This window comes from Equus caballus, chromosome 10, assembly GCF_041296265.1.
Source record: "Equus caballus isolate H_3958 breed thoroughbred chromosome 10, TB-T2T, whole genome shotgun sequence".
Lineage (NCBI taxonomy): Eukaryota > Metazoa > Chordata > Mammalia > Perissodactyla > Equidae > Equus > Equus caballus.
Window position 1 is genome coordinate 82,283,415 of NC_091693.1, and position 26,518 is coordinate 82,309,932.

General features: G+C 36.4%; 1 protein-coding gene across 13 annotated transcripts in view; it reads right to left on the minus strand.

The window, feature by feature from the left end:
- Positions 1-26,518, minus strand: part of PTPRK (protein tyrosine phosphatase receptor type K) — a 503,420-nt gene that overhangs the window by 178,471 nt on the left and 298,431 nt on the right. For all 13 annotated transcript variants that reach the window (XM_023651053.2, XM_023651052.2, XM_023651049.2 and 10 more), the window contains exon 7: positions 18,868-19,161. In XM_023651053.2, coding sequence (XP_023506821.1) covers positions 18,868-19,161 — 294 coding nt within the window. The remainder of the gene's footprint in view (positions 1-18,867; positions 19,162-26,518) is intronic.

Sequence of the window (26,518 nt, forward strand, 5' to 3'; positions counted from 1 at the left end):
GGCAAACAGTCTAACAAATGAAGTAAATCTTAAATATACAAGGTTAAATAGAAAATTATACCAGAAGTTTAAAAAAGTTTGTTACATTACTATTTCCCCTGAAAATCGACTGTGATGATTCATTTCTAAATTGAACAAAAAAAACATATAAAATTATTTTCCTATTTGCTATTCTGGTGTCTTTTTTTTCATCTGAGATATTCTGGCACTGACTGTGTTTAATATCAATTCAGTATTTCCATATCACTCTCCCCTCCCCAAGAGAGTTAAAATACACTTTACATTACTTGGTGCCTAATGAAAGGTAAGTGGATCATACAACTATGTGGGTTACAGCAAAATTTCCTATAAAGAAATTATTCCTAGGTAATTTTCAGAGAAATTTCATTATCAAGCAGTCCAAATGTAGTAAGATTCTCTTCTACTAAGTATTCTAGTAGGGCAAAATTTAAAAGCAGAAAGGACACTTCATAAACTTGATTCTTGCTATTATCATACGCTGTACTTATTAATAATATTCCCATCCCATAACTGATGCATTTGCTTCCTTATATTATTTCTACTTATATGTCTTCTCCAAATTCAATTTAGGAACTGATTCTACCCGCTGCACCCGTCCAAGAATTTTACTGCATTAAGTACTAAATAAAGATTTAAAGATTTGTCAATGCACTTATTGTCACCAACAAGCTACCTTTAAATAAAAGTTTAACTGAGTTCTAGCCTGGGGCCAAATATTTTCAGTTCTGAAATTTTTAAAAATCTAACTTAAAACAACATTCAAAAAGCAGAGGAAAGTGATATTTTTAAAACCTGAAAACAGAAAATGGCCCTCAGAAGCTGAAATCCCCTTCAGACTAAGTTACTGGAATGAAAATGCTGCTGGATGATCCACAAGTGCGGGAATCTTAGTAAATCTTGTGACATCTCCTAAATACGTAACAGTTCAATTTCATTCTCTCACACATTTTGACTGAAATGAAAGGGAAAAGGATTTTGCTCAAAATAAGAAGAGCCGCAAGCCTAAATTAATTGCGTAGTTCGAAGTACATAAATTTATAAAGCCCTCAATTATATCCACTTTCAGAAAAATACGTGTGTGTATGTGTATCCTGAACTCAGTTTTCAATATTAACTTGCAATATCATTACCATATTTAGTCCTTAAATGGACCTTTTATGCTAGTGTAATCATCCTAATTTTAAAGATATGGAAACTGAAGTCAGAGGCTTAAGTGAACCATAAACTAGTTAAATTCACATCCATTGCTAAAGCCCAATGTCTTCTTTCTACTTTGTTTTTGGTAAATTTTCTGCTTTTTTTTTAAAAAAAGATTTTATTTTTCCTTTTTCTCCCCAAAGCCCCCCGGTACATAGTTGTATATTTTAGTTGTGGGTCCTTCTAGTTGTGGTATGTGGGACACCGCCTCAGCATGGCTTGATGAGTGGTGCCATGTCTGCACCCAGGATCCGAACTGGTCAAACCCTGGGCCGCCAAAGCGGAGCGCGCAAACTCAACCACTTGGCCATGGGGCCAGCCCCTAAATTTTCTTCTTTAACAAATATTTATTTTTATAAATGAAATGTCTTCAAATAAGTCAAGAAATAACAAAATTACCTATAAAATTATTACCTGACTTTTATTCTTATTTCATCATATCTTGATTTTCTCACTTAATATTATATATTCATATTTCAAATTAAGACTTTATAATATATAATTTCAATGGCTATACATTATTTAATATGGGGATAACATAATTTATAAAACCATTCCTTCCCTTTGAGCATTTAGTTTCTTTCCAATTTCCACTACTATATACCACATTATTTTAAAAAGATGCCTGTGTGTGTGTGTATGCATGCATGTGTGTGCAATTTTAAGACTAATACCGCAATCGAGATGACAAATATAAACATTTTGATAACAAACGTCACGCACTTTCCAGAACAATATAGGAAAAAACCACTTACATCTGATTTGAAACACAAAATAAACTATCGGTGACAAAAATGCTGGGATCCTAGGGAATGAATGTCTTCGAGTTACAGTAAGAGGTTTCTTCTGTTTTAATTGCTTTATTACTCAAAATTTATTTAGACCGTGAACAAATATTTTAAATGGTAATATGGTTTTCTTGAAGTACGAGTTCAGATATAATAAGTAAAATCTTAATTTTGAATAACACAAAATGAACTATAATGGGAAACTGTATGCCATAACTATCACCAAGTAGACCAGGCTGCCCCTGAGTGATGCCCACAAGGCATGCGAGTACCAGGCAGGGATGAACGCCCCTGAGGTCACAAAAGGGTGAGTGGGAAGATATCTACATCTCACTATCAATAGCTACCTTTAAATTCTATCTACCCATATCTATAACTCTTTCTATGCTTTTACTCAGCATAGCCTATTCTCCTGGGAGAAAATGATAAAGAGACTGAAGACATGGGTAATTCCTTTGCAGTCGTATTTGGAGGGTTAGAAAAACTATTGACTTTAGTCTGCATTTTCTAAAGGTAATATTTCCTAATGCAGGAACTTTATTTAAAATACAAACAGGTCTGACCTGACAAATTAAGTTACCAGAGAAATGACCTCTTTCTCAGGAGTGCCACTTTGGGAGTTAGCACTGAGAATTCATGTGCCATCTTTTAAAGTAATAATGTAATAAACCTTTCATTTCCACTCCATGAGTGACACAGACATAACAAGTAAAGAAGAAAAATTAAAACAACTACTTCTACACCACGCATGATTGCAAAGGACGTTTTAGGAGTACAAAACTTGTAGCTATAACATCATAAAAGCAAAAGATTCATATTTCACACCAAATGATAGATTATGAATGACTTCAAGAGACAAGGGTTATAGAAACTGTATAATAGGGCTTTTTAGAACCAGAGTCCCTGCAAGAAAGCAAAAAAATTGTGAATCCCTTAGATTGTGCACTAGAGTACGTGAACATTTATGTACACACAAAATTGAGAAAATAATAAAACAAAGCAACAAACTACACACTTGCACGGAAAACGCCTTCAGTTTCAGTGTAAGCCATTTCCTTAGTATAACGATATAGCTTCTAACGGGACAAGGAGGTAGGATGAATCTGAACACAGGGCAAGAGTGACGATAGGGTGGGGTGGGGAGAGAAGGAAAGGGAAACGGAGAGAAAAAGAACACCTTAAGTAAAATTTTACTTTCCTCAACACAGCTAATCCAAAGTCATTTCAGCCAGTGTGTCACAACCTACTTATACATCAACTGGGTTTGAGTGATGAAAATTTGCCAAGCCAAAAATGATGCAGTGTTTGTCAAAAAGATTGAATTGCACTTTCATATTAGTACAAAAAAAAATGACCATACATGATTATTGCCACAAGCATGAGGTTGTTTAGGGGATAATGCAAGCACCTTAACAGTAGGTAGTAATGGAAAATGTCTATCTCTTTTTCTTTCCTTTCAAGGTAGGCACCTGTAATATGCCTTGTTAGGGTGCCAAACCATTTCTCACTCCAAACTCCTTAAATACCACCTGTCCAAGCTGAGAATATATTTTCAACTGAACACATATGCCATATTCCTTGCTAAAAATCACAATACAACAAATGCTTTACTAGTACCATGAAAATTAAAATATTACGTACTATTTGTAATAGAGGAGCAGCTCTGTTCCACTCTTCTGCTACATGCAGGCACACAGTATTTTCCCTATTATTCTGACTTTTGATTATTGGTATTTTAAAGGGCTCTAACTACATCCTCTATTTTTTAAAAGAATATTTCTAACTCTGAATTTCTTCATCAGATCAATTTTTGATTTTAATATATTAATAATATTATCCAATTTTAACTTTACTGTTACAAATATATGTACACATGTTTCTGTCAAAGCATACTTCCAGCTTAGCAGATATCCAAATCTGACACTTCCTCTCACAGCCATTTTCATAATAGAGGTGATAATAACTCATTTTATTAAAACATATTACAGAAATTGATCAACTAATTTTAGAATGTATTTTGAGAATCTTTTCACTGATATTGTACCCAACAAAATAATTGACTAGACTAAACATAGCTTTAAAAAGGGGTTACTCAGGGCCAGCCCCATGGCCAAGTGGTTAAAGTTTCATGGCCTCCACTTCGGCAGCCCAGTTTCACGGGTTTGGATCCTGGGTGCGGACCTACTCTACTCATTGGCCACACTGTGGAAGCACCCCACATAGAAAGTAGAGGAAGACTGGCATGGATGTTGGCTCAGTGCTAATATTCCTCAAGCAAAAAAAGAGGAAGATTGGCAATGGATGTTAGCTCAGGACCAATCTTCCTCACAAGAAAAAAAAGAAAGAAACAAGAAAGAAAGGGCTTACTGATTACTTACAAAATTACAATTATCAAAATATTGTAACTTTGAGGGCCCCGCCCTGTGGCTGAGTGGTTAAGTTCCACAGTTCCACGTGCTCCACTTTGGTGGCCTGGGTTCACAGGTTTGGATCCCAGGCATAGACCTACTCCACTCAACAGCCATGTTGTGGTGGTGTCCCACATACGCAAAAATAGAGGAAAATTGGCACAGATGTTAGCTCAAGGCTAATCTTCCTCAAGCAAAAAAAGAGGAGGACTGGCAATGGTTGTTAGCTCAAGGCAAAACTTCCTCAGCAAAAAAAAGAAATAAAGGTAACTTCAAGAAAAAACAATCAGCTAAAAAAGTAGAAATCCAATTAACCTTGTCCATATAATTAGCATTATACTCAAAGACAAAGGAATATTTAAGGAATGAATCACAAAATTCTCCCTGTTTTTGTTTTAATAATAGGCAATTGTAGAGTCATTTCCTTAAGATGATATTTGTCCTGCTGTTTTATAATACAATCTCAGTCTTGTTGACCTACATTTTAGTTTATAAGAACATTCCACTAAAACCTGACAAAGTAGAAACACTTATTTGCTGCTCTTCACTCAAGCAAGAGAGGTGCTTTATTTCCCCTGCTCTGGTGAAAATCCTAGGAATGTATAGATTTTTAAGTTTGCCCTACAGATGCATCTGACTTCAGGGTTTACAGAATCAGACTAATTATTTTAGTTCATTTTCAAAGCACTCAAGTGTAGAATTTGATACAAAGTAGAAAAAATAAGTTGTTATAACTCAAAGTTCTGGTAAGGTATCAGCACCACACTGTTTGTCTCAGAGTAGCATCCCCAAGAACGAGCACGCCAGCCCTGCTGTTAATTCCCCATAGGTACGCTCAGGATCCTCTCCTGTGGTATGTGGAGACACCTGAAGGGGGCACGTTCTGCAGAAGAGCACCAGGAATCTTTGAGATGAGATACCCTGAGAGGTCAGAAAGCAATTCAGGAAAAAAGAGAGAAGGGCACTCAATGATGTTAGCCTATTTGCAAGTGCGCATAGGATCAGCTGGTGAAAAAGAACACTAAATCCTATTTTAGTTCTGCCCTTGGCCTAATGCTCTGAGCTGCCCAATACTGGGAACACTTAAAATGCACCTGTGGATGTCACAATCCAACAAACTAATCAGTCTTCATAAAGCATAGACTGAACAAGTTTAATGCAATTGAAAATATAAGACAGCCATTGGACATTTTAAAATTGGTTCTAGGGAAAAACATGAACAGTTTCTGCCCTTGAGCGCTCTATATTTTAAGTTGTTTCTCTGTAAAAACATTAACAGTTTGAGTAATCTGAATAGTTCATGCAAGAAGATACTGATACATACACTATAATTCACCTCCCCCAAAAACAGTGTAATTTTTTAAATGTGATTGAATAAAATCTACTTAAATTTCTAATTCAAGAAAAGCATACCCATGACTCTGACACCATGAACGAAATGCTAATATCTCATTTCCAACACTAACATAGTGACTTCCCTTCTAACACTTTCCCCCATGTTTTACCACTTCAAGTTAAAACCTGTCCCTATACCTTAATTTTCACTTCCAATGCGTCACAAACTACTGATTGCACCTTGCAAATCTCTTTCAACGCTGCCTCCTCATTGACGTTCTCATCCCCACCGCCTCAGTTCCAGCCCTGATCAGTTTTTGCTTAGAGTGATGCAGCAGCCTTCTGGTCTCCCTGAAATCTCCTTTCAATCCTTTTCCTAAACTACCACTCGAGAGAGATTTCTAAAAAGCAAATCATTCTAGCATTTTAATAAAAATCCTTCAAACTAATCATCCTTTAAAAGTCACTCTCTTGAACAAAATATTTTAATGTATTAGTTTAAAAAAATCAAGATGGGCTGATGAACGAATAAAAAGATGGATTGGTGGATAGATAGATGACATTGTGTATACAGTGAAGTTATAGTGGTAGATACATGGGTGTTCACCGCATAATTCTTTGAATGTAACTTTGAAAATATCAGAGAAAAGTTATTTTTAATGAAATGGCTTATAATGTGGCAATGGCTAATATTTACTGTGGGCTTCTTATGTGCTAAGTAATCATTTTGCACACATTATTTCTAGTGGTGTGTAGGAAAACGTCTAACACTTCCAACATGTTTGTCAGCTCTCAAAAAAAAAACAGAGGATGTGGTGAGGGAAAAAAGCTCTGATTTGTGGCATTTGCCAATTTCTATGCTGTAACAGTCCCACAACAGTTTTAAGCTTCCCAAGACAGAATTGGAAGAGATGAGCATTAGTGTATCATTATGTAGTATCTCCAAAATACAGACTAAATAGACAATTTGCCTCAGGAACATAGATAATGGTGCAATATATTAAAATAATTAGGAAGCTTTAGATATGTATTACTTTTGTTTGAAATATAATTGTATAATTGTTAAAACTTAATCAATTCTCAGCTTTAGCAAATCATTGACTAGCTCACAAATATCAAGCTGGGCCGGTTCAACTATTGATCATTTTTTTACAAATGACAACACGAAACATTAGAGACATTAAGTTACTCGCCCAGTACTAAGTGTTAGAGCGAGCTTTCAACCTAGATTTTACTGACTCACGAATCCTAACTCTCAACCGCTAATCTCATGATATGCTGCTTGATGACATTCTACTCATACTTCAGGGCCCCTTTGTGTTCCCAGACAGCCTAAAGCACATCTATTATACCACTTATTGGTCTAATTATTTACGTACATGCCTATCTTATAATCGGTCTAGGCAGCTCAGCATAGAAATGCACTCAGGCAGCCTGGATTTGCATCTAAGAGTTTACACTAGTGCCGGCCACGTGGTAAGCACTCAATACATGTGAACTGCCACGACCACGAGCCCCTAGACTTGCAAGGCTGCAGGGCAGTCTTCCTCTTAGAATACCCAGCTCTTAAGGCAGTGTCTCGCATATAGGAGACCCTCCCGTCAGAGAAAACAAGACAACACAATATGAAGGATAGTCTTGGTTTTCTTGTCAAAGAGCTGTTTGATATTGATCAAACCTCTTCACTACTGAGTCCAAGTGCCCAGAATGGTGACAAATGGGGGAGTTGGATTTGCTTAACGATAAAGTACTTTCTTGTGCTAAAACTGCACGACTGCACACATGCCCTTGCTGGTGCCAGTAAAGTGCATTGATACAACACCTACAGACTAACAGAGTAGTGTGTGTCAAGAACTTTTCAACCATATAGAGAAAGATATATGCCCAATCACCATTGCAGCATTTACGATAGCTAATCATCAGAGTCAGTCCAAACTTCCACTAACAGAAGAATGGTTAAATATATTCTAGTACATATACCCAATAGAATACCAAGCAATCATTAAAGATGATGGTTAGAATGTCCTGTAGAAACGCAGGAAATGACTTAATATGATGGTAAGTAAAATAAGCAGAACGTAAAACTATATACATCTCATACTTACAACTGACAGAAAAAACCACAGGCACAGAGAAAAATAAAACTGCATTGACAAAAATTACAATATACAGGTGTAGAAACATTGTAGCATCATAAGTGTGTTTTAAAAAGATTCTATTTGTGAAATTTAGTGTAATGCTTTGTTTTGTATAATTTATCAAAACAATTTGGGTGTATGAATTTTAACGAATCTAGAACTTCCAGCAAGGGACCTCCAAAAAAATTAAGCTTAGTGATAGCTAGTGCACCCCCTGTCACAGTCACATTTTCTCCTCCTGAGCAGAGTGGAGTGGGTTGTTTTAGAGAGCAGACGCATGCACAACGCACACACATAGGTGCAATGCAGAATTCACCAGAGAGAATGGAGAAACACAAAAGGGAACTCTGTCACAGGGATTCTCCCTTTTCAGTATTCCTCAGTAATATAATTTTTCAGGTGGTGTCCAAATTGCTAAAATTGACTGCAAAATTTTAAAAGAAAGCCTACATTTGTTCAATTAAGCTGAAAACACAAATATTAATGTAATGTAATAAGCTAGCCTTTTCAAAAAGTAACTGGTCTTTGATGGAACTTAGCCTTAAAACAATGAGATTTTTCCTTGGTGGAGAGCAAGCCAGACGTGAGGAGGAGGCAGAAGTTCAAGGATTATTGGAGCCAGCTGGAAGGAGGATTCAGAGAAAAACTCTTCTCCCAGTTGCTCTCAAAAACAAGCAGAGTTCTGTATTCCACTGATGTACTTTACGTGAGGTGGAAAAACAGAGGGAAAAAACCCATTTAAGTGAAATTAAGTGGAATGATGAGTCAGTTTCCACATTCTGTTCACTTGTTAGAAGGGGATGTACATATTAACTAAGCTACCTGCTAACTTTACTTTTAAAAACAAGATAAATGAGAACCGTTGTCTTCTCTTCACCACCTTATGCCTAGCTCTACCACAGAGCCTGGAAGGAGTCCAAAATTCAGGGGCTAAATCATCAAGGAAAACAGGATCACTGGCCCAACCCATGAGAGTCCATGTTAATCATCTGATAGCAACAAATTGGTTTTGTTTAAAAAGGACAAAGCTTCATGCTCTACAGCACTACTGTTTCATGAGGGCACAAGAAGGGGTCATCTCCTTGGTGAGAGAACAGCTGTTGTTGCCTTCATTTTGTAGTTCTTCAATTACTAGAGAGAGCTCTGATACGTTGTCCCAAAATCAAAAATTCATCAATATACCAGTTTGTTTTTAAGTTATGTTAGATTTTTCCCAAAAGCATTGTGCTTTAAAAGGCCACCATATAAGGGTGATAAAATGAATAACAGCTTAAGATAATATTGTTTCGTAGTGGAGAAATTAAAATTTTAAAACATATACTTATATTGTTATAATTTACTGGATGGCAAAAAAGAAGTAAAAAGTTAATGAAGTATCTAAGCAAACTTTTCAATGATTACTGCCATATATATTTCAAAACTAGATATCCATTCCTTTAGTCACCTGTAAGGTCTACCTCACAGAAGAAAAACTTCCAGCAAAGCAATAGATTATGATTTCCAATAACTGTTACACTGAATCTTGAGCAAGGGTTTTAGGTGCTCTTGACTTAAAGAAACACCTAATAATTGGCACAGAATTTATTTCACTTTCCTTCTATCACTACAGTTAACAGGGGAGCCTATTGGGGCTGGCCCCGTGGCCGAGTGGTTAAGTTCGCAAGCCCCGCTGCAGGTGGCCCAATGTTTCGTTGGTTCGAATCCTGGGCACAGACATGGCACTGCTCATCAAACCACGCTGAGGCAGCGTCCCACATGCCACAACTAGAAGGACCCACAACGAAGAATATACAACTACGTACCGGGGGGCTTTGGGGAGAAAAAGGAAAAAAAATAGAATCTTTAAAAAAAAAAGGGGGAGCCCATTATATATATATATATATATATATATATAAATGTACAAAACCTTGTTTTGACAATAAAGTATTATAGATTCACATGTACCATTAGTACAAAAAATATGAAGTTTATATATTTTGAGAGGTAGATTTAACAAGACAATACAGTATTTGTTTAAAAATAAAGTAAGTTAACCTGTAAAAATCTTTGTTTCCTGATTATTATTCCTTTATTGTGAAGGACTATGTAGGTATGAAATATTAACAAAGCAAGACAATGGAAGATGAGTTATTGAAACTCAAACTTCACCTAGATGATTTCACTGAGACAATTAAAATGGACATCTCTCAATGATTTCTAGGCCATATCATACGTAGTGACAGCTGAATTTGCACACATCTTGCTTAGGGTGACATGAACGGCATGAATTTCTTTCCTTTGAAGTTCATTTTTTATTGGGTTCACAGAGTATAGCATAACTTACAACACTTGAGATTAGAATTCACTCGTTCTCTCTTTCCTGTGAATATGCTTCTTTCCCTTTGCAGCTTATACACAGGTTGGTAGAGAGGAAAGAGGATGGAGCAGTTGTCCCTACAGGAATTATTAGCTATAATAATATGGCCATATCCTGCAGGAAGACCAGAAAGTGATTCTAAGATGATGATCCCATCTTTGAGAGTCAAGTTAAACGATGAAAATAACGAGATACATCTTGATAAAGTCATTTTTTCCATTCAAGAAGTTGTACGGAGTGACCAACACTCTCCAAAAATGCTAATTATAACTAGGTTGGGTCTGGATAAGTGACCAAAATAAGCATGTAAGTTCCAAAAATAAGCATGAACTCCTCCCACCAACCCCTGCCCAAGAAAATGTGTCTGCAATTTTTTTTCTTGCCAGAAAACCTGAGTTCTAAGAGTTTTCTTTCTTATTCCAACGCAAAGAAAACAAATTATAATTCAAGTAAGGAAATAAGCAGGACTGACGATTGAAAGCAGAGGTAGATTCTCTGGGTAAAAAGAAAGAAAATCAGGACAAGTACATGCACTAATGTAACCACAAGGGCACCATGGGAGACAGGTCTGAAGACGTGCATCACAGGCTGAGTCTTTCGAACTCAGCTTCACAATTAACACAACCCCTAGTGTTTGACATATTGATCCACAGCTTTTAATCCCACCTAGGTCATTTTCTTCTTCAGACAGTCTTGTGTTATTATCATTTAAGATATTATTAATATGCCATTTTATTTTTATTTCTACTTTCTGATATCAAATAAAAGACCTAGGACCGGAGGGGAAATCCAGGACATTTAACGGGACTGATGCTGCTATTCAAATCACTGCCACCTGTCCGCTTTCTTGCAGTATGCAAAATTCAATAAAAACAAATGAAGCCAATAAAAAGAGTACTTAATGATACTGTTAACAGACTCAGCATGTGGTAAAGTACAATGGATAAATAAAAATAGTGTCATTTTCACTGGTTACCACGTGCTTTTTTAGCAACAAAGTCAGTCAGAAGAAATCAATTTTAAGCCAAAAGCAACCAACTCTACTGAGTTAATTACACAGCTACTAATATCCGTACAAGGAAGTGTGCCGTGAACTATATGTATGGTTAACTGTACATCTCACTCCTGAGGTAGAAAACAAAGAAGGTAGTTTGAAAAATGATTTCATATTTGTTCAAATTTCATGACTCATGCTGGGATTTCTTAGCACTATAGATCATTAGCAGGGTTAACAGAAGTTGATTATTTTATAGCTCTCTCTTCTTTATGGAAATTTAGAATATATTGCTCCCCAGAAATTTAGAATAACATTTCTATAGTCTATGGGCCCCAAAGAATTCAAAACCAACCAAACAAATTACAATGATGATTTAAATGAGGATATGAATTATATTTTCTATTTAATTCTTCCATCTGTATATACATTTCCTCTCTGTGGAAAGGAAAAGAGAAGGTAAGTCATCCTTACAGTGGCTAATGGCTTCATATTGTTCTATGCACTATTTCAGAATTAAGAAATTAGGGACAACGCTATGGGTTTGATCAACAGAAGTGTCAATCCAACTCTCTTCAGAGAAGAAAAGTTAATGTTGTTTTCGAACACACTGCTTGGGAAAAATTACTTTTTGGTCAGAAATTTTCCCCCTTATCTCTGGATTTCCAAAGTTCTTTGTAGTTTTATTATATCACTTATTATTTTTATTCTTATTATGGTTCTAACACTTGACTGTCAGTTCCTTAAGAGTAGGAATCCTATTTTATTAACGTTGTATCTTCTGCAGTCCTAAAGGTGGCAATGTATACAACTTTGACCCTCAATGAAATTTACGAAATAAATAAATATCCCATCAGATACACAGTAGCTCTTGAGTTTCTCTCCAATCTTTCATAATTTTCTCTTCTAAAATAAGGGGTTGTCCTATGAATTTTACATGCATATTAACGACAACCCATCTATTTTAAAAAGAAAAGTAAATCAAACAACAAAGTTAGATCACCTATAAAATCTCATTACAATCCCTTTAATGAAAGGAACTTTCTTTCTTTTTTTTTTTTTGTGTGTGTGTGTGGAAGATTAGCCCTGAGCTAACATCTGCCACCAATCCTCCTCTTTTTGCTGAGGAAGATTGGCCCTGAGCTTACATCTGTGCCCATCTTCCTCTACTTTATATGTGGGATGCCTGCCACAGCATGGCTTGCCAAGTGGTGCCATGTCTGCACCTGGGATCTGAACCGGCGAAACCCAGGCCACCAAAGCGGAACGTGCAAACTTAACCACTGCACCACTGGGCCGGCCCCTGAAAGGAACTTTCTTGATTGTTACGGATGACGATATTTTCCAGGAATTTACAGATTTCCTCTTTCTAATCTAAAATGAGAGAGACATGCTGCAGAGAAGATTATAGCCAGTGTATTTTTTTTATTATTATAAGATTGTTTTCATGATCTCTCTGCCCCCCAGTCTTTCCTTAGCTCTAACTCGTCTTCCACAGAGATGAGATGATCTTTCTAAAGGCAAATCTAGCAGTCAGTCAGCTTCTTACGAACAACGGAACAGCAGCCTGGATCATGTGAGGCCCTGCCACATCCCACCTGCGGCCTTGATTCTATCACAACCTAGAGTTAGCCAATGCTCCATCTATTTTCTGAACCCAAAAAACATCAGCAATGTTTGCAATTGGGTTAAACATGTGCTTCCCTCTGTTTTTAATTCTATTTTCTGTTCTTTTCTGCCTCAAAACCTCATAGTCAATTTCTAAGACCCAGTTTAAAAGCTATCCTTTCCTGGTGACGGCGTCTCTGAAATGCTCTCTCTTAAAGAACAGCTTCTTCCTCTAAGTTCCTATCACTTTGCATTTTACTCTTTGTTTATAGGTCTGTCTCTGGTGACTTCAAGGGGCTTAAGTGCAAGGCATTGCTTGCATAGCTTCGAAGACCTGAGACGGAACCCAGTGCTGTTAACAAAGAAAGAAGTCGATAAAAGTTTTTCTTATACTGAATATTTAATAAACAAATGTCTTTCAAACTGAAATATTCTCTACAGAATTTCAAAAACAAAATCAGGTTACTATTCACTACAAAGAAAGAAATCTAAAAAAAAAGGTTTTACTCTTTCAGATTTTTGAGAAAACTGAAGAATTGTTTCTCATCACTTTCCTATGGCTTTTTATCTATAGTTCTTTTTTTACTTCAATAATAATAGCATTGCCTTTTAAAATTCTTGCTCAAAAGCAATAAAGAAGCCACATAAAGATCATATATAGGAAATTGATACATTTCAGAAAATTCTGAAACAAGCTTTGATGTAAGCCTTCAATTTAAACCAAATAGTGTGTCCTCCTTACACTGTTAAACCAGACCAATTATTACAAGAGTTGTTTATTTATTTTTTTTTAATCTCAAGGCTGAGTTTCAATGATAACTAGCCTTTGTGATTGATAACTATCTTGGACAACAGTAAAAATCAATATATGGTTCCATTTTGCTGATGAAACTAACCAAAAAGGCAAAATTTAATTCTTTACCTTGTGGTTTCTGGTATGTGCCTGAGTACTGTTTTGTTTTGGTTTTTTCCTTCCATTTTGGATTTAGGAGAGAAAAAATGCACTTTTAGTAAATGTCTACGTTTAAAATAAGACAGTCGCCTTTTCACTGCTTCATAGATCTACAAGTTTCACTGAAAACTGCCAAGAGCATTGAACTTCAATATAAGAGCAGAGAGTAGTTTTTCCAACTGTGTAAATATATTATGTTCTGGACACCCTGAACTCTTGACCTTCCCTATGAGGGAGATGCTGCTAAAATGTCAGTTAATCATAAAGCAGTGCCATGATGGGTTACCCAGAAGCAGAAGGCAATTTAAAAGAGCAATTTTAACATGCAATTGCCAAAGCATGCAATGCAGTCAATTTCTGATGATGGCATATTTTATTTCCATTTAATAAGAGAAAGAGAAACTATTTTCTTAGCTTCTACACCAGATGGTATACCCAGAGGAAACATACACATGGAAAAAAACAAGTAGACTTTCTTTGACTGTTCAGTGGAGTTTTTGAATTACTTCCAATTTAAGAGAACTTCTCATTTACACCTTTTTTAAAATTTATAAAATGCCTGAAGAAGCATTATGTGAACAATAACATGGGTCAGGCTGTAAGCTAACAGTGAAATAATCATACCCCTCAGGTGCACAGAGAAGCATGAGGCAAGCGTAGGTGGCCACAGCCACCAGAGGCTGTAATTACCATCTTTCCTGGCTTCGGAGACCCTGAAGCAGGTAACTATATTTACCAAGCGATTTTAATGTACTTTAGAAAGAAAAGAAAAAAATAGCTCTGGCAACGAGGCAGGGTATTTTCAAAAAGAATAAAGTGAAACTTGTTTTTATACTTCTTCAATTGTTTAAAATACTTGAGACACAGCATATATTTGAGGGTTAAGCACACTAATCAATTGTGCTCTCAACAAAAGTGAACTGGTAAATATGAAGCCATGTTTTCTCAGGAAGTAAGTTAGCCGTGCAGATACTACGTTTAAAAATGAACAACCCTCCCCGATTTTACCTATTGTATTTTCATTTATTCATGCTATACTACTATAAAAGGGAAAAAACATCACCTATAGTGGGAGAAAGAGGGGTTATAATTCACGCTTTTCAAGCACCAGACAATGGGTATGAGACCCCGCTGGCCATCTGTCTGATACTAGATAAGTCACTGTTTTGTGTTTCCTGAGTCTTCGATTCACCAGCTATAAAACTGGGATAAGAATACATCTAACTCACAGAATTGTTGTGAAAATAAAATATCAGGATAGATCCACTTCATATGCTGATTATAAAGCAGTATTAATCAATACTTAACTATGGAAATCTACATTTGCATTTGAAAATGTAAAATTTACTCTTAATACACATAAGAAAAGCCATTTAATTGACTTGCTGTAAAATTATTTATTGACAGATTTCCACCAAGAAAACAGTTTACTATTGCCAGAAATAAAATGTCAAAGGTTTGGGGACTGCTCAGTGGCATCGTGGTTAAGTTTGCGTGCTCTGTCTAGGTGGCCCGGGGTTCGCTGGTTGGGATCCCGGGTATGGACCTACACACTACTTGGCAAGCCATGCTGTGGCAGGCGTCCCAGACATAAAGTAGAGGAAGATGGGCACAGATGTTAGTTTAGGGATAGTCTTCCTCAGCAAAAAGAGGAGGACTGGCGGCGGATGTTAGCTCAGGGCTAATCTCCCTCAAAAAAAAAAGGATTTCAAAGGCTTAAATCCATTAAGACGAAATTTTTAACACAGTGAATACTGATTTACTCTTTGGCACTTAGTAGTCAAAAATCGTTCCTCTTGTGGTGTAACATGCAGGGTGTATTAAAATAGCTATTTCAAAATAATCAACATTCATTCAATCTGACGGTATTAACGGTAAAACACTACAACTACGGCGTGGCATTCTCCCAGTCTTTGTATGGAACCAGTATTCAGTGCCACCTGTAAAACCAGTATGCAGAGCTTGCACAACTTAACACGGTTACATGGGAACTTCTCCAAAGGTTATGTGTGGGGTCTCAAAGAAGTCATTTCCCCAGAATATGAAGAATTATTAGGCTTTTGAAATCTGTACTAAATATCAGCTAACATCATAGCTAGCATTAAGTTGTGTGCTACTTTGCTGTTAGAGGACCTCAGGCTGAGCCCAGGGATGTGCTGGTAAAGGCTGAAGGATCTCATAGTCAACTTCTGCTTTTCAGAGATTGATTAAAAATAAATACAATATAAATAAATAATAAAACAATAACCACAGTTTCTCTTAAATCTACAATGTACTTAAAAATTTAGTCTATAAGCACTTTTGTTTTACCACAAAAACCCCCACCAAACACACCTTATGAGAACATTAATAAATTAATAAACATATGTGACAAAGACGGCACGTGAAAGATAATTTTAGAAACAAATAAACTTTCTACAGCTGGAAGTAAAGCTACGAGTGAACCTCACAGCATTTTATGCCACAGAGTCCACAAATTAAATGTTTCTCAAATAAAGAATCAGAAAAAAAGACCAACATAATTCCAAAATGTCAAGACATTATAAATTTGAAAGCAGCTATGAGTGTAAGTTATTTTTACTCTAGCCCCTCCCACACAGATAAGGTTATTCTCAAAATAAAATACCTCAAAGCACTTTATAGTCATATCTTTACTTACCGCAGTTCAATATACATTCAGAACTCAAGCATTTGAGGGGGATAAATCAATGCTCATTAACATGTTGTTTTCGTCCACTTAATATAGCATAACTAGCTTTAAAACCTAATCTCATTCACTTCAGATCTCCATTGGGCCTCACACCAATGACCAATTTCACATAATTCCTAGGTTAAACAAAAATTACATTCTATTAAGAATACATTGTTTGGGACTGCTAACTTTAAATGGTGTATTCTGATGAAACTGAAAAATAAAAAGGTAGGGGCCGGCCCGGGGGCACAGCGGTTAAGTTGGCACGTTCTGCTTCTCAGTGGCCTGGGGTTCACCGGTTCGGATCCCAGGTACAGACATGGCATCGCTTGGAAAGCCATGCTGTGGTAGGCATCCCACATATAAAGTAGAGGAAGATGAGCACAGATGTTAGCTCAGGGTCAGCCTTCCTCAGCAAAAAGAGGAGGATTGGCAGTAGTTAGCTCAGGGCTAATCTTCCTCAAAAAAAAAAAAAAAAAAAAAAGGAAGATGAGATATTTAAAAGAATAAAGTTTGGGGACCGGCCTGGTGGCACAGTGGTTAACTTCACAAGTTATGCTTCAGCAGCCTGGGGTTCACAGGTTCAGATCCTGGGTGCAGACCTACACATCACTCATCAAGCCATGCTGGGGCAGCATCCCACATGCAAAATAGAGGAAGATTGGCACAGATGATAGTTCAGGGCCAACCTTCCTCACTAGGAAAAAAATAAAAAGTTTGAGCACCTTTTTGGGAAGTCAGGAGGAAGACCACTGGAACAGTAAATTACCATATGTCATTTTAATTTGCTTATACCTTACAAAGATTAAATGTAGAAAGAAAGCTAAATTTATTCGGAAACATATGTCAGCAATATCCCCAGTAAAACAGACTCACTGACCACCTTTTTCTGTTAGCAGGGGATATTAATTTTGGAAGACAGAGTGAGTGACTTCCAGTTTCTACACTGTCTCTGCTTTAAATTATTTCTTTGACTCGTTGAAGCTGTGGAGTCAACTTGTTTCTCTCTCAGAAAGTTCATCTACTCCAGTAAGAATAATGTGTCACATTACCTAAAAGGAAAGGACTCAGCAGTACAGAAAATTTAAAAAGCAAACTGTGAATTAGCTGAGTTGTGGAAATTTACGCAATGCCTTCTAGGTTAGAGTGCTTTTCAGCCATAGGATCAATGCACGACACCAAGCAAATCAGTACACTGTCTAAGTCTTAGACGACCGAGCGAGCGGTTAGACTTCCTAGTGAACATCTTTCAATAGGCACACTTGATATATCTAAAAATTGAGCTGGACTTAAAAATATTTAAGGATTATAGTGTATCTGGTAATTGAATAGGTTGTGCTTTGATTTTAGATCAGAACTCTTGGTGGATAGCCCCAGAATACTATATATGCTAAAGAGATGTTCAAGAAACTGAAGATATTTATAGGCATTTACATTTTCAATGATCCCCACAGTCTTAGTTTTCAATTTTCAGAACGTACGTCATTAAATGTTCAAGATGCACAGAGCCATGTGCTAGCTCTGCAGATATTTCAACATAACGCTTGATGGATAAGAAAATGTCTCTTTCAACTAAACTAAAAATTAAACTATTTTCAATACTAAAATAAACAGTGCACTAAAAAAAAAAGCACTCTAATAACTGTTCAGTGGCTTTTAACAAATAGCTAACAATTTCTCCCATTATGACAGCAGAGTACAATAAGGAACTAGGATGTATGTTTATATAGCACCTTTTATTTCACTTTTTATTCTTTTTTTTGTGATTTTTCCAGACACTATTATTTTCAGCCCTCTGTGTCCGGCATGGGGAGGGCAGTAACAAGGCTTAAAAACATAGGAAAACCTCTCGTCCTGTACAGCTGGCTGTCAAGCTGCTCATTTACTCTCCAACAACAGGATTTTCTGAGAGATGAGTTATCTCATAGAGGCTTGCTCCAGGGTAACTTTTCTCGTCTATATTATCAGATACGGCCTCTGCACTGACTAGAACAAAATTATCGAGGAAGACAATTTCCACGTAGCAGAAAGGTATTCAGAATTTGCTTGAACTGCAAGGTTTTTGTCCCTCAATAATCCTTTCACCTGCATCTCTCAGAGATTTTGCACTTAGTACAAGCAAGCTGAGCAAAATTACCATGAGAGAAAAGATATGGACTCATAATAATACTGAACAATAATGGAAAAACAGTCACATGGCTCTTAAATGAGTTAAATTATGACATAATCAAGGCTATGACTTACCAAATTCACTGGAACTCTTGGAATAGTGTGAATATATCATGTAGCAAAAATTAGAACTTTTAGAATTGTGCGTATATTGTACATCTTATACTAGATTCCTTCACCAGGCAGAGCGGCCTGCTAGCCAGTCTTACCTGCACATTTGGTTCTGGTGATTAGCGGAGGTCCTGGGAGCCCTGTTCCACCTTCACCAGGTCTTGTAAGTAGAACACGGATCTCATATTCAGTATCCGGATCCAAATGCCATAATTTATAAGTGGGAGCATTGACTGCATGGGTTTCTGTCCAGGATCCTGACGTCATTCGGTACTCCACTTCTTTCAGGATAATGGGACCATCGCCAATGATGGAGTTGGCATTTAGCTGAATCAGCAAATATGTAGGCCCCACACCGAGCAGCTGGGGAGGAGCAATGGGTCTTGGTGGTTCTAGGAGAGACGAATGCGCAATCTAATTAGTTAAAAATCCAAAAGACTATAGTACATAGATACATTAATGTCTCTCAAAGCCTGAAAGTTTAATGAATAATTTATTTAGGAGTACATAATAAATACTTAAAAGAAAAGTAGGACATGAGTGGTCTGACAACTGTACTTTTAAAGAGCAAACACTTTCCCAGATGGGATATGACCCTTTTACCACAGATTTCTTTTATTTAAAACCTGCCTCTCCAGGAGATAAAATTGTGCAGGAACAGTAACCAAAGGAAATAATGAGAAAATATTTAGACATGGATAGCTATTAACAGAGTACAGTTGATCTTTGACATCCTTGAGGTCCTAAGACCTCTACAAATCTTCAAATTGATGAATATTGCTGTAACTCCTTATTTCATTCATGAAAGATGGCCAACTGGTGTTTTTGCTTTTGCTTTGCTTTTTACTTCTGCAGAGTTCCTGCAGATGAGATAAGGAGGAAGGCACAGCAAAGCAGAACTCCGAAGTTGATGCCAGGTGCTGACTTGTTTCCATACACCCACCTCTGGGAATAGGAAGTTGACATTTTCACCAAGGCAAAATCGCAAATCATGATGTATCATTGGCTTTTGGGAGTGGCATGTGAGAAGGCAATGCATCAAATATTAAACTCAAATATCAAAGGTGTGCAGCAATTTAACTTTAGATAGCTTAGATATTTTGCTTGAAAGAAATTTTGGGAAACATTATTTCAATATTTGAACTTATGGGAATGATGAATGATGAATCAGAGCCCTTTTTTCCTCCTTAACAACACTGTAGCTGAAATTTGATCCTGGGCTTTATGAAGGACTCCACAGCTCTAGCTCTGTCCTTATGGTCTGTCCACGGGCAAGGCTGTGTCGTGAAAAAGTTCTAATTGGTACATTGTGATCAGGTGGAGTGTTGTTTGAACATCTACAAGAACACTTCTCTGGGAAGCCAACAGACTTTAAAGGAGAGTGTTAATCTTTAATAAAGTGATAACTGCCCAAAAATTGTTTTAAAAGGTTTTTTTTTAAGAGTCAAAGTAAATTATATAAAGAAAAACTATTAGATGCAACTCCACAATCCCCACTTCAGCCTCACCCCAGGTAGGGATAGAGTGGAGAAGATGCAGACACAGGGGAGGTAAGAACAGACAGCCAAGAGCTTTCAAACTGGATTCTCTCTTTTAATGATAATGCATGCTTGTCATAAGAAACAATGCAAAAAACCCCATAGATAGGTTTTACCTTCTGATATAGGTGTAAGTGAAGCAAAGGTTCTCCATTGTAGCCCAGGATTCGCTCTTAAACCTTGATTGTTTCAAAGTATAGTTTCCACATTATGTACCCCTGAGTTACAAATATCTCTGCCGTAAGGGATGAGCCGAGCTGGCCGAGATCTCTACAAGCTAAAGTCATTTTCAAGAATTTTCCTCCAAAGTTCATGTGACAAATATTTATTGAGTGACTACTAATGGCTAGGCTGTTCTACACATTGAGTATTCATTTAATATGGCAAGGGAGACAGAGGAACCATAAATCAACAAATTCATTATTTTAAATTGAGAGTTATATTAAAAAAAAAACCACATACTGTGATAAAGAATAACAGATGGGGGGAGAGTATCTAGTGAGTAACACTATTTTTCTATCCAAAATCATTTGAAGAATATAAGTTATTCCCATCATTAATCAGAGCTCATTATGGCAATAGCTTTCACACCAGCTATTGGTAGAATCGTATGAACTTGTGTTTCCCTACACTCATGTTTAAAGTGAAAACAAAACTAAGCTTGAATAAGATAATGTGTGCTATATAAACTGTTTATGTTTGTGATTATTCCTATTTCTTTTGAAAAGTAGTTCTTAACACCTGATTTATAAACTTTAACTACAAAATCTGTTCCTTATAGTTTGAAAATTGTTTCAACAATTTATAGTCAAATTGTGTAGAGGGTGAACTATTTCAATGCCACAACTGACTTCACTTGAGAAGCCAGTCAAGAAGAAAAAGCTGAAATAAAACCAAAAATAGTTTAGAATTTTCATTTATCAGCTAAAGAAAAACAGAATTAGACATTTCATAGCATGAAATTTCACCAACTAGCCTAACATCTTTTATATTCCAAGTTTACAAAAGTTTAGGTAGACAGAGGAAAAGAGAAAGTAGATACATTTTTTAAACCTTAAACTAAAATGAAACTGAATAGAGAAATGAGCATGATAGAAAAAATGCAAATGTCTTCCTAGACTATCTAAATGCTGAACATATTTTAAGAAGCAGTCTGTATTTCGCGAATAAACTGAGTTGCCTCAGATGTGCAATGTTTGTTTTCATTCCAGATGGCTCATATACTGACTAATTTAAGTAGGAAATGTTGCTAAATTCACAGCTTACTGGGGTTCTCGCCTAGAGCAGCGATGCCTCACATTATAGCTGAACAATACTCTGAAGAGGTCTGATATTTAACATGATGGAACAATTTGCCAAATGAATTATAAATAACAAAACTTGGTTAATCTATAAATTTATAGGTATTCTGAAACCTGACCTAAAAGCCCATATTAGTGAAGGCTAAATCTTACCCATCAAACTCTGCATATCATTGCCACAGAAAATGAAGAGAAAACCCAAGAAGAGAGCAAAAGATGGGAGGGAGAAAGGGGTGGGAGCTACAGCAAAATGTAGTATTAGAAACAAGTGAAAAAGTAAAGCATAGTGTTTTTTATTTCATTTCTATTCTTAAGGATATGACATGTAAAAGAAAATGAAATTTGAAGTCAGGAGATTTGGTTTCAAAAAATGCATATGCTGATAGCCAGGTAAACTTTCCTTGGTGTTACAATTTCTTCATTGATAAACTAGGCATTATTTTCAGAATTTTAAAAGACTTTACATTTCTAAATATGTCAACAAGCCCTACTTTTGATCTATTTTGTTTTGTTTTTGCCAGAAAGCACACAAATTTTAAAACTGAAAATTAATATTCAACACCAGTGTTTCATGTACGAGCTTGATGCCATGAGGTTTTCAGTCCAGAGAAGGGCGCCACTCCACTCCGAGCAGCCTCACATCTCACTTGCTGTGGTCAAGCGAACAAGAGGGGCAGCCCAGGAACCAAAGCCATAGCTCAAATCTGCAGCCGTGCCAATGTTCAGAGAGGCTCAGAAGCATATATCTTGATAAACAGCATGATTAGAAGAAGTGAAATCTACCATTAATGAGACTAATATATCACTACGTATTAAATTTTTTATGTTGGAGGTAAAAAGTAGCCTCATATTAGCATATGTATTTTGTTTTTAGGCCCTTGAGAACAAGGAGGCTTATTTATAAAATCTCTATTCATTTCAATAAATTATGCATGAATTTTAATCAGTTAGCAAATGAACAAGTAATTGTTTTGCAGCAATATTAATATTCTTCATAACTTAATACACTCTCAGACTCAGAGGTGTGGTGCGAATAAATCCCGGTTGTACACTAGGTATCAACTGAAGCGTACAATCCCCAAAGTACAAGATAAACTTTGCCAATGTTACCAATTAACTTTCAATTAATGACTTACATTCATTATTCTAGAGCTAAACCTATTATAAAATTGCAATTATACATTCACATTGCTTTATTTGCTTTTTATTTCAAATAATTTTCAAGTGTCTTGAAATCAAGATAAGCCATTACAAAAGCATATTCTCACCCAACTATTCCTGTTACACTGCTTTTCTACAAACATATGTGTCATTTATTAAAATTCAGTTAATTAATAAAATGCAAAATCAGAAATAGAAGCCACAAAGCCAGAGAAGTCAGTTAACAAAGAAAACATCAAGGTAACGACACTGCTACATTCAGCTTTCCACCTAAACAAACTAAATGCAACTCGATCCCAGCTCCTTCCAAATTGTTTTATGTGTTTGTCAAAGAGTCTTTGACACAAAGTATCTCGAGATCAACCTCCCCACTAGAGAAGCAGGCAATGATATTACTTTTGTCTCCTATGGCTGCTGTAACAAATTACCACAAACTTTGTGGCTTAAGACAACACATATTTATTCCGTCAAAGTTCTAGAGGCCAGATGTTGAAAATCAGCATCACTGGGTTGAAATCAAGGCAGCAGCCCATTCCTCCAAAAGTTCTAGCGGAGAATCAGTTCTTTGCTTTTCCAACATCTGCTGGCTGCCAATCTTCCTTGGCTTCTGGCCACATCACTGCAATCTCTACCTCATTGCTCACACTGCCTTCTCCTCTTCTATCTGTAGTCAAATCTCCCTCTGCCCTCTACTTATAAGGACACTTGCAATTGCATCCAGGGCCCACATGGATAATCCAAGATGCTCTCCCCATCTCAAGACCCCTAAAAATCACGCCACAAAGACCATTTTCCAGAGAAGGTGACAGTCATGGGTTCCAGGCATTAGGACCTGAAATCTTAGGGACCATTTTTCAGCCTCCCACAGACACAGACCGTGATCTCATTCTTCCACCTGGGAGACATCTCAGCTCCACCTTTTCTCCAGTTGGTAGGAAGCTTGTGAGCAGAAAATACTTCTCATCAAGTTTCCTAGCAAGATTCAGAGCAGTGGAAATTATCAAAGAGCTAATAATTTATCTACATTGTCTTCTTTCTTCTATTTATTTTTTGCAAAATGAAATGAAAATACAGATGATGCAAATTAGTACTCAAATGTCTACAGTAGTCAATGCTCCCTTGCCATATCTAAACTCCTGTGAAAATCTCTATTAGAATATTTGCCTTAGAGATAGATATTTTCTTATTTTTTATTTTTTTACTTAAATGAATGGATCACCTCAAAATCAGTATTTTATTTATTGTTTCCATCATTAAAATTTTGATCCAGTTTCAGTTAAAAAAGAAGATTCTCTACTTCATGCTTCATGTTTAATTTTCTTCCTCATCACCTATTGAAAGCTGAAGTAAAGGGGAGTAGACAGTAGAGACTGAAAGCTGGAAGGATGACCTCAGTGTACCAAATGATGCAAGTATTTATTTATCAGCTGCCCTATAATAATTTTAAATGATTTTAAATTACGCCTCAAAAGGATAACGGTATAGTTTAACGGTACTTGAGGGTTTCAAGAAAATTGAAACAGTAACACTGATGAATAGGGAGATGGCTTTTCCTCCCATAAGAAACAGAAAGCAGGTTATAGATAACTAGAAGCATTTTCTTTGGACATTTAATATCGCATGTATGACAAGGTAATTTGTTTCACTTTTCCTTACATGTTAAAACATGAAGTACACACTTGAAAATTTTTAGACTTATTTAACAAGGTTTCTCTTGCACCCACATCTTATAAACTGTAATGCAAATATATTTATTAAAAGAATAATAGTTCTTTCATGATTTTTCACTCTATTTTTCTGATATTTCAGATTTCCAGTCCTAACAAATTCCATAGGCATCGAATACCTCTCCCTTCCCTCTGTCTAGCTACTATCTCATAATTTTTGCTCATATCAATGAGGCAGTCAGTAAATTCTATAAATTATCTTTCAGATAAATTACTATTTTAATTATGTTCACACATTTGTGCATTGACAGATTGTTTTAAGTCAAAGAATTTTTAAATTTAATATACTAAAATTCCTTTTTAAATCCAACAATCCAGTCGGTAGATAGCTTTTTCAAATCCTATCATTCAGGTGGCTCACAAGCTTGAACTGGTCAGCTAAAGTTAATGATATGACACCACAAAGTTTGGATTTTGTCGAACCCAAGGCTCCTATGCCAGCACCTAGACCAAGTATCGATCAAAAGGAGTTATTGTTACCTAGTATCAGCTCCATGGAATGCTAGACGGGTGTTAGCATATAGTCATGGTTGTCTCTGGAAAGTGCACTGTGCCCCATTACCCCAGCTCAGAATATTTCACTCAAAAAACTCTGAGAACCATGAAATAAGCATACATGATTCCACAGCTGGAAGTAGGTAAAAAAAAAAAACAAAAAAAAACACTGCAATTGAATAACAAAACCCTCATTTAATGAAATATGTTTGTTTATACTACATATTTTTATCAGCATTAATTATATCCAGCTAAACAACAGTTTCTGTGCCCCCTCCCAGTTGTTCTCCACTGAGGGCAGTTGTTCTTATGACTGAGGAATGCTACTGGCTTTCACTGGGCTGGGCCCAGGAGTACTTAAGATCCTAAAATGCACAGGTCATCCCACACAGTGAAGAATTCTCCAGTTCAAAACACCAAGAGGCTCCTTTGGAGAAACACCACAACCATGTTAAAAATAATTTCTCTTCAGCAATCCTGGGCTTATGCTCACCCAAAATTACATCACTTACAATTCCATTTCTCATAAAAGTATTGGAGCAGAATTTTGAGGAAGAGGCTACAAACCCTGAACAGGTGATCTTTATCCACATTCACACAGGCTTGACCACGGCCAATGAGGTACAGTCAAATGGGCATTTGAGTACGCAGTCTGCTCATAGGAAGTGAACCAATAACGTTTTTGGAAAACAATCCATCAATATATATCAAGAAATAAAAATGTGTTCAAAACCGAAATAATCCCACTTCTAGGAATTTACTTATAAGGAGATAATTTTTGTTCAGAAGTGCAAAAAATTAAACAATCAAAATGTTCAACAATAGGAAAATGGTGATGCACTTTATGGTATATCTATTCAAAATAATTATACACAAACTTCAAGAACTCAAGTTGTGAAAATTATACAACAAACATCAGGGCACATTTGAAAGTTTAAGATTATTGCAGCTTTCATTTTAAAAAGTGTGGTAAAGGAAGATGCGCACGGATGTTAGCTCAGGGCCAGTCTTCCGCAGCAAAAAGAGGAGGATTGGCAGCAGTTAGCTCAGGGCTAATCTTCCTCAAAATAAAATTAAATTAAATTAAAAAATTAAAAGGTAAAAGTGCATCCCTAGGGAAAGCAAAAACAAAACCAACAACTACCACCAGAAGGAAATGCACCAAAAAGCTAACAGCAGCGATTAGGGAACTGTGAGACCAGGAGTGGCTTTGCCTTTTCTTTTGTCTCTGTTTTCCAGCAAAATTTGTACTGCACTCACAAAAATGTCTCATCAGTGCATTCTCAGCATTTGTTACAGTGCCTGACAAAGTTCAATAATATTGTATTAGTGTAAATGACTGCCTCAACAATCCCCCCCCCCACAAAAAGTTACCCATGCCACTCTAAGAAAACATGACCTACATAATTCTACCAATGCCACACAAGGAAATGTAAGAACCATCATTTGGAGACAGCAATAGTAAAGTTTTGTCTATTTATTTATTTATTTATTTATTTTCAGATGCTGAAATTAAGTCCTTAAAAT